Raw genomic sequence first — 9,757 nt, forward strand, 5'->3', positions numbered from 1 at the left:
GAGTCCTTGTATCTTACGCTTCCGCTATGTTGAACTATGAACTTGTGTTTGTTCGTTGATCAATAGATCAACTATTCGTGTAATATGGATCATGTGATTCCAATTTGTAAGACTTATGGGTTGTAATGAATGATGACTGTGATACTTAACTATTATGCCTCGCAACAACAATATTCCTGGGATTGCGATGTATGACATAATAGGCATTCGGACTTAAAAATCCGGGTGTTGACACCTCTTTTCTAAAAAAAAGTTAAAATAGCCAACTACTCAGTCATATCCAAATATCCAGATATCGGTAAAAATTTATTTGAAAACTGCAAAATAAAATAGATAAAGCTGCGCTTCGAGATCTGCATTAGTAAACGAAACGGTCCATCACCAGATTATGGCCAGCCTCATATAAGAAGCATGCCGCATTTGCTCCTAAAATGATGAAATATAGAGATTTGAGTACCATTTTGGACATCAAGTTATTCCACATATTGTTCAACATATATTTTCTAACATCCTTCATTCAACATGCAGTCATTGCTATCAGGGCTTATTATTGTTACATGTGCCACACCACAAAACACAATCCAGTGCGAAAATGGCGCAATTACACTTTATAAACTCTTATCTTAATATTACTGATAAACTGGAAGCCATGAAACCGAAGTTAAAGAGAAATGACGGTGCAAGTGCAAACCAGCTGAGGAAAGCCATTGCAACAGCAGTCATAAACAATGCACAAGGATTACCCGCGCACATCCCCACATCAGTTCCAATGAGAACGGTGACGCCAGCTGCTGCACATGCTGCACTAAAAGTTAGCGACCCTGTGATCTACATGAAACATCAAGGTTAAGAGTGGATCAGTTTTAACTTTTAAGGGAAATAAAACTGCATATGGTCAGCAAGAAAATACTTTGTACTGATGAATTTAAAAAGTAATCTGTTAATCTACAAGTTCTCAAAGAATGAAAGGTGGATCTTAGGAGCCTGAGAAAATATGACTCACCCCATCTCCAATGGAAAACAGGCATGCAGCTTCAAGGTTTCGGAAGGAACGTTTGACGAGAAGTGCATAGATCTCCACAGAGGCTATAGTGAGGCTCCACAAACATTGCAGAGTTGCAGCTGCTACGAGGTAGCTGGTCAAAAGAACAACAATAAGTTCATCTATAGAAGGAATACATAAAACTGTTTTCTGAGTTCTAACAACAACGTAGCAGTTTTTTAGACTTTTAAGCTATCTAATTGCATCTCAGAAATAATATACACCAAAATAGTACTTTTTGTGCACATAGTTGAATACCATCTCCAAGTAGATCTCCAGATTTGACTAACAGAAGATGCATCCACATAATTTTTTAATTACAGTCGCAAAATTATGAACACGATGCGCTTTGCTGAATGCCTAGGAAATACCATGCATGCAAACACCAGCTCCTGATTTTCACAAAAAACTTGTGATCAGCAAAGACGACTCAGGCTACTGACTATCTAACAGTGGTTCCCCTTTCTGTCGTTGAGGACGCCAAATCAACTCAGAAACGTTACCCATCCTGTATAGGCATCCTAAATCCCATAATCTACACAACGAGATCCCATAATTCTCAACCGAAAAGCCACAGGTATAACCTAGAAGACAAGGGAGGGTAGGGCACCGGAAGGCGGAGACGGAGGGAAAGACGCGGGTCGACGCCATGGTGGCGAGCGAGGTGGCCGCGAAAGATGCCTGCGCGACGCGGAAGCCGATCCCGCCTAATGTCCCCGGCGACCCCTGCGGGTTCTTCATCCGCACTCCAATCGGGGCAGGATTTTCGTTCCCCTGCGCCTGCGACGGCGGCGCCTGCACGGGGTGCACGATCGGCCGGCTGAACGGCATCTTCCTCCAAGGGTTTGTGTGAGATTTTAGAGGAGCTCGATCCAGAATCCAGATGAGGGCTCTGCTTTGCCGTCGAGCGTTTCTCTGTGGGCGCGTTCGGATCGGTTTGGTTTTAGTCACAGTGACTGTCGTGTCAGGAGCATGAAAATCAATTTCAGCGAGATTTCACCGAATTACACTGAATTTCAGTGATTGCGCTAGACACCGAAACTAATGTGTTTCGGTCAAAATCAAACTCTATCAAACACAGCTTACAATTTTTAAGTTCAGGGGTCTTCTTTATTGCAATTTACTGTGGGCAACAATTGTCAGCCTGTTCTTCTCCAAATACACCCAAAGGTTAAAAAAGAAAATTGCTAGTTTTGAGAACTAGCTTAGTTCTCAGGCAATTCATGATCCGTTTGATTATGATTGTTAAGATTTGTATCTCTCTGGTTGCTTTTTTTTTGAGAGAGAGAGAGAGCGAGAGAGAGAGAGATCATAGCTCTTTAATACTCAATAATAACTAAGGGTACAACATTAGAAGGATTAAGTAGCCACAAGCGGCGACCTTGTATTAAATCCAAAGAGCAACGAGCTAGTTCATGGCCATGCCCATTAGATACTCTATTTTCATGAATGGATCTAACATCCACAAACTCAGCAGTACGTTTTTTTATTTCACACAGAACACTACTAAAATTAGGACGATATTTTTTCTTTGAAACTACTTCTTGATAGTCCAATGCTATGAAACATTAGGAGATTTGTAGATCACTTGCCAACTCATGTGCCTCACAGCATGTAGTGGACAGGATCCGAAAAGCACATGCAAGCGAGAGCTGAAGCACCCATAAAATGTCCATCCGCACTTCGACAAATTGGTGCCACCACACCGTGATTTTCAATCCTTGCAATAGCGCCAGCAACATTAATTTTAACATGATCACCCGTAGGAGGGATCCAAGTAGGAGCTATTAAATGATGAGATGTCGCCATCGTCCTAGGCTAGGTTTTAGCACCTTGATTACTCAGTTCGTTGATGAAATATTCAATGAACATAAAGATCGCAAAAGGACTTTGCAAAATGTATTCATCGATCGCCTTTCTTCTTGCAGTCAAATAACACAAAGGGTGATAACACAATTCACCAGCTGAGAATGGTTTAATGATTCAATGAGAAAAATTATCCACTCCTTAGCATCTCAGCATTGATTTATGGAGATGTGTTCAACTAGTTCTTCATCGAACATCACCCACACACTTCATGCCATCACACAATCTATTAATAATTGCCTCCAATCATCCTCTGAAGCGTGGCAAAAACAACATTCAGGAGTAACTGTCATATTTTTCTGAAACCAGATTGATCCAGTAGGTATAGATTCACGGGAACCTTCACTTTCCACATCTTACACCAGAGTTTTCCTTGTGCCGAGTCCTCACGTTTTTTTTTTTTTTTGTGTTCACAAGAACCCTTATGTAGAACGGACAGAAAAAAAGACCAGACTTCTCAAAATGCAACGCCCATGAGTCCTGTTTGTGTACCGTATATATCGGTATTGATTCAATAGCCGTGATATCAAAATGTTGTTTAAGTAGTTCGAGCTTCCAAAATCTATTATTTCCAAAACCATAGCAGGTGGATTGTTTGTGAGAGCAAGTATACATATTTTATTATTCTGGGACTCGACGAATCGGGTTCTATCAGAATTTGAAGGGCTTGTTTGGCAAGGAATGCCATAGTGTGGCAAGATACGCCTCTCCATGGTAGGAGCTTCACGTGGAGCAATGAATAAGAGGAGGTGATCATGGCTAAACTCACTAGTGGAAAACAGGCCTAATGTCGCGGGTCGTAAGACTTTTTTGTCGCGGGCGGCCAGCCGCGACAACGGAGGCGCGACAAAAGGTCCACCCTTTTGTCGCGGGTCGCTTACCACCCGCGACATATGGTCCACCACGTGGAAGGCATGGGGCGCGCAGGGGACAACCCCTTTTGTCGCGGGCGGTATTACCACCCGCGACAAAAAGGCCTCTACATGGCGCGCGTAGAACGCTGCTGCTGCTTTAGGGTTTGAGGGGTGCACCCCCCCCCCCCCCCCCGGCACTGCCCCTGGTTTGTTTCATTTTTTTAAAATAAAAGTTGCATACTTTTATAAGCTACTACAAGTTGTACACGTTCATTTATTATATATAGATCGAGCAAACAAATATTGGAAGCAAAAGTCTATTCGTAGATTCCCCTTACACATATACATGGAGCTTACTACTACCGGGACAAAAGCCCGTCGTCTATTCGAACTAATACATATACATGGAGCTCCCTACTACCGACGCCTCTTTGGACTAAACCGGTTGTTGTTGTCTATTACTTCTGTCAACAGAAACCCCGCCAGTTCCTCTGTAATTCCTAGTATGTGTTCATGTGGTTGGAGTTTCTCCCGCATGTAGTCGACCAATATAGGAAAATGAGATGAATATGATTATATCAATCTTGATAACGAAGTATTGACGATAATAAATTAAAGTTGTGAATGTTATTGCTTACGTTGAATCTATTATCGTTGTGCTGCTCAGTGGTTAACATGCAAATGGACTCGCAAACGTAGTATCTACATAGATTCGTCCCCTGTGGCTGCTGGCCGCACGGTACAATAGTAAATGTTAGTTGTTCTGCGAAGTGCTCACCCGTAATAATCTCCTTGAAAGATGTCCAAACCCTGTCAGGCAAAAGAATGATAGAATGAATGGATAATTAATTGATATCTCACGACAATGATTGAAATTACCTCTTGAGAATCTCCTGCAAGTCGCGGAACCCGTCCAGGCCACTATTCAATGGGTCGCTTACTTCAACAACCCGTCTGAGCTGGGAAACTTCCTTTCCTTTTCTGCCTGTTGTCGCTTGTTTGGCCTTGAGGGGTGCATTTATTGAACTTGATTTCTTCCCGGCTACACTTCTTGCTGATGATTTGCTTGTGCTAGCACTATGCTTCTTCTTACCAGCACTATCCTTCTTCTTACCAGCACTATCCTTCTTGTCCTCAATTACCTTCGCAAGTGTGCGTGTATAGTCATCCTTCTTCTCGTGTTAGTCATATTGCGATGGTGTGTTCAGAAAACTAAGGGCATATGCTTTTTGCTTCTCTGTGTATGGTGCTGGGGCCTTGGGTTTCTCCTTATGAAAAAATCATAATTGTATTTCTTCACAATGGCATCATTTTCCTCTTCGGTACGATCGTAAGCACGGGGAGAGGAACCTTTGGTACTCTTGGTAGGGGCGACATTTTGCGGACAGGACTCTTCACACGCTTCCGCTTGGGTGCATTCCGAGTCTTAGTGGGCGTAGGCGGTGGCGCAGGAGATGGAGATGGACTAGGGATGTGGTGGTCAAAGTCATGGGGTGATGGTGGCGACATGTGATCAGTCGGAGGAGGTGATGGTGGCCTTCGATCATTTGGAGGAGGTGATGGTGACCTGGTGGGACGACTAGTAGAGATTACCATGCCTGGAAGCTTGATATTTTTCATTTCCCAAAGAATGATTTCTCCCAGTACGTCTCCGAGTGTATCCCGGCCATCACCTCCAGCGATTACGAGCTCCAATGACTCCCACGTTGGTACAACTGTATCCACCCCGACACGAGCATAGCCAGCTGGAATCTCATTGCCATGCCATGTTGCCGGCTCACCTTCAGGTCCAAATGCGGGTAAGACATAGCCGACCGCCACCTTAACAGACATGTTCCTGAACACCTCATGAAGATCACAAGGTGTTTGCTCTTTGATTCCATCCACGGGGTCGCCAGGACCGCCATCTATCATCCGTGTAGGCGGGGCCTCTGAGTCGGCCACGCTGTTGTCTCGTCGCTGAGATATGCCGACGGTATTATCTGGCTCGAGCTGTCCTTTAAGTTCATTAATCTCCCGTTGCTACTGTTGAATCTCCCGCTTCTGCTGGTCTAGTTGGCGTTGGAACTCAACCATCCGGTCATTCTGCACCTCCAGCTCGCATTTTTTTGCTCTTGCTCGACATCTATAAGTCTCCGCGTCGTTCGGAAACCCAAGCGCCCACGGAACACTAGGGCCGAAGCCTCTTGTTCGTCCTCCCTTTTCAGGATTACCGAGGACAAGCGTCAGCAAGTCTTTCTCTCTATCGGGAGCAAACTTCAGTTTTCCCGCTTTAATATTAGCCGTCACTTCAATCCATTTTCCCCTGGGTACCTTAACCTTGCTGTCACTTTCAACAAGGTTCCCTGTCTTCATGTCATACTCGCAGCCATGCCCAAGGAACCAATTTCGAGCCCTAGTGTCCCATCCTTCTCGCTCGGGTTCTGGAGTGATCCCATTCCGCTTCATCTCAGCCTCTTATCCATCCCACTTAGGCATGGCTACTTCGTAGCCCCCTCGCCCCGTATGATGGTGATATTTCTTTCCGCTTGCATTCTTCTTGTTTTTCTTTGACAGTTTCACAGCCTCCTCTGATTCTTTGTACTTCACAAATTCTTCCCAGTTATGCTCCTGCTTCGCTAGATAGTTTTCGAATAATGGAGGCTTCTTCTCGGCCTTATAAGTTGCCCATAAACGGTTCTTATACGCCCGGAAAAGTTCCCCCATCTTCTTAAGAGCCCATTTCTTCACTAGCGCCCTCTGCTTGGCCATCTCAGACTCCGATCCCAAATCTGGCAAAGTGAAATTTGCCATGAGGTCGTCAAAAAGTGTATCTTTGTACCTATCGGCAACCTCACTTTCAGACACATTTTTGGTCTTGTTCCATTCTCTAATAGTGATCGGGAGACGATCCCTAACCAGAACTCTGCACTGATTTTTAAATGTCACTCTGACAGCCGCGGGTGCCACCGGTTGGCCTTTCGGTGATATAGCTTCAATTGTGAAGTGGTCTTTTTTGCTCAACTTCTTTGTCGGGCCTCGTTTCTCCAACTTATCTTCGGAGGCCTAATAGAATAAAAATTAATTAATTTATATCTATATGTACATATAGAATTTCATTAATGCCTAATGATTGTATACCTCGCCATGACCGGAGCCGTCGGCTTCTCCATCACCGGAGCCGTCGGCTACTCCATCACCGGAGCCGTCGGCTTTTCCATCACCGGAGCCGCGGTCTTCTCCATCACCGGAGCCGTCGGCTTCTCCATTACCGGAGCCGCGGTCTTCTCCATCACCAGAGTCGCGCTCTTCTCGGTCGGCTTCTGGACCATTGCGGATTATGTCCTCGAATAGGTCTTCCTGTTCCAAGTCTCGATGGATTTCGAATGGATCCATTGTTTCTGCAAAAAATTAAATCGATAAGTACATGTTCTAACCCTAACCAAACCCTAACCCTAATCAAACACTAACCAAACCCTAACCCAAACCACATATGGGGTAGGCTCAAGGAGGGGGTGGCAGCGTGGAGCAGAGAGAAGAGGGTGCGTCAGCTAGAGGATCTCGACAATGGTCACGTGTTTGCGAGAGGGAGAGGGTGTCTGCGACGCGTGTTTGCGAGAGGGAGAGGGTGTCGGTGACACATGTTTGCGAGAGGGAGAGGGTGTCGGTTGTTTGCGAGAGGGGGAGTGTTGTGGGTATACTTCATGGGTGTACCATCGACAGTGCCTAGATCCGGCAAGCCCGGGTGGCCCACAGATGGTGATGAGGCATGTGGCCCATCGGGCGGCCCAGTTGCTGTTGATCATGAAGGAAGAAGTCCGGCCCAGGATCAGTAAGCCGGATCCGTACCGACATTAGGAGGAACCCGGATCCGCGGAGGCCCATGAGGAACCCGGATCCAGTACGACGTATATGGAAGGCTGATCCGTGACGTGCATGGCAAGATATTGTACCGTAGCTAGGCTATCTGTAATCCGGCTAGGACTCTCCATGTAAACCCTAGATCCGTGCGCCTTTATAAGCCGGATCCTGGGAGCCCTAGAGGCAGAACCTCAACTCATTGTAACAACGCGAAAGTGCCCAGATAATTCTAGACAAGCAGCAGTAGGCCCTGTCATCGTGCAGGTGTTCCGAAGCTGGGTAAATCGCGTACCACCGTCCCGTGTGCACTCCGCCCTATGGCCCCTACTTCTTCTCCCCCTCGTGAGGATCCCTCCTCCGAGGTACCGTCGATTAGGCAACGACAGTTGGCGCCCACCGTGGGGCCTGTGGCGTCTGGAGGCCGGAACCGGGAGGGTTCCGCCATGGGAAGCTACGACGACACCATCGCTGTGGGGCGCGTCCTCTACGCCGGAAATCTGCCGATCGTCCCTCCGGATGAGTGTTGGATTCCGGCTAGGACAAACCCCGTCAAGCTCTCCATCGTCCCAATAGGCGGCATACACATCTTCATCGGGGAAACCGTCGATTCCGACGGAAACCCACTGGTAAGTAACGCAGACGCGACCGCCGCAGAGCTGGACGCTGTCGCGAAGATCCGATCTGAGATGCAGGAGCTTCCCAAGGAAGATTCCGCCTCGGATCTGGAATTTTCAAAGCCCACCCAATCCGCCCCTGAGCAGGAAACAACGGTGGAAGACCAATGCAGATCCGCCTGGGTCTCCCAGGTGTTAGAAAAGCAGAGGTGCCACTTCGTACACTTCTTGGCCCATACCGCCGGAACCGCCCCTCAAGAAGCCGGAGCTGGTCCTGAGCAGGTAGAGGCACCGGAAAACGGCGCAGATCCGGATCAGGCTAGGCCTGTCGGAGAAAGCGAAGCTCCGGTTGAAGAGTCGATTTTGGGCAATCTGAGCCCAATTTCCGGAGATACCCCCTCCATGGATACTGACGAGTTTAACCGCAAGCTAGGGGAGTACGGTTTCGGTGATCAGCCTGAAGTCGACTCCGCCCAGCCTAAGCAGGTTCTCGCAACGGTAGCAGCGCTGGGACAAACTGGATCTGAAGAACCAACCAGCCAATCCGACCCTCAGCTATCCCACCAAGGATCTCCAATGTCACGGGAGCGACCCCGCAGGGATTCTTCCTCGGAGGAACTCCTGTCGGCTGAAGAGATGGTTGCGCGAGCAGTTCTTAACAAACCTATAACCCCGGGCGACGCCGCAGATCTGGAGGCTCTAGAGGCCACTAGACAGGAAATGCTGGCCACAGCCAAGAAGCTCGCCGATACCGAAGCCGCATTAAGGGAAGAAAGGGAACAAGCTGCAGGTTTGGCGGACCAATTCGACAGACAGGATCGCGAAATAACCGCCACACTCGAGCAGGTCAAGAGCATGGCGAAAGAGTGGGAAGTAAAGATGACTTATGCGCAGGCGGAGGCCGATCGAATTGTTAGAGAAGCAATTCCGCCTCGCAGAATCAACTTCGCCACACCCGCAGAGCACCGGCCGCTGGAAACCCCAAAGGACAACATGCTAAAAGCTGCGGAGCTGTTGAAGAAGAAAGACGAAGAGGTTGATATCAACTACCTCCGCACACTTGTCGCTTCAGCAATGCAGCAGCAAAGCAAGGCCGATACTTCGTGCAGGTTGGAATCCAATCCGGATAACTGTGTATCCACCGCGCAGAAGGACGCCCGCGCCGATCGGCATCCCGATGATGAATCACACACCGGATCCTCGGAGCGCAGAAGAAGAGTCAGGGAACACCCAAATCCGATCCCCGTTCCGTCAAAGACGCCTTCGTCAGATCCGAGAAAGGGAAAGGATGCAATGTACTCTGGACGAGACAAATATCGCAACCCCTCTCCTCCGCCTAATGGTTACCCGCGACCCCCTCGCCACCGTAGTCCAGCCGGAAACACCAGGCCCCCAGGGCATGGTGGGATTGTTATCCGCGACAACGTGCTGCCAAGAAACAGAAACAGGGAGCGCTCGCCGGAACCACGCCGGAACCAGAACAATGTTCGTGAGCCCGAGCCCAGGAGGGGTCGGAATGAGGAGCGCGGCCCAGAGCCTCG

At 47.9% G+C, this 9,757-nt stretch overlaps 1 protein-coding gene across 1 annotated transcript; it reads right to left on the reverse strand.

The window, feature by feature from the left end:
• Window positions 1-459: 459 nt before the first annotated feature.
• Window positions 460-1,939, reverse strand: LOC127309712 (CASP-like protein 5A2). The gene is made up of 3 exons (XM_051340461.2): window positions 1,653-1,939; window positions 1,004-1,136; window positions 460-828 (listed from the first exon to the last, which is right to left on the reverse strand). Exons 1-3 carry the CDS (start codon window positions 1,871-1,873, stop codon window positions 619-621), a joined length of 564 nt encoding a protein of 187 aa, XP_051196421.1. The 5' UTR covers window positions 1,874-1,939; the 3' UTR covers window positions 460-618.
• Between the last annotated feature and the right edge of the window lie 7,818 nt (window positions 1,940-9,757).

Source organism: Lolium perenne, chromosome 6 (genome assembly GCF_019359855.2).
Source record: "Lolium perenne isolate Kyuss_39 chromosome 6, Kyuss_2.0, whole genome shotgun sequence".
NCBI lineage: Eukaryota > Viridiplantae > Streptophyta > Magnoliopsida > Poales > Poaceae > Lolium > Lolium perenne.

Bases quoted from the DNA above. Each gene is read 5' to 3' on its own strand.
- LOC127309712 (XM_051340461.2), bottom strand. From the start codon at position 1,873: ATGCCGTTCAGCCGGCCGATCGTGCACCCCGTGCAGGCGCCGCCGTCG. The intron at 1,137-1,652 runs GTGCCCTACCCT...TCTTTTGACCAG, and splicing joins CCCTCCGTCTCCGCCTTCCG to CTACCTCGTAGCAGCTGCAA. The intron at 829-1,003 runs GTGAGTCATATT...TGTTTCATGTAG, and splicing joins TGTTTTCCATTGGAGATGGG to ATCACAGGGTCGCTAACTTT.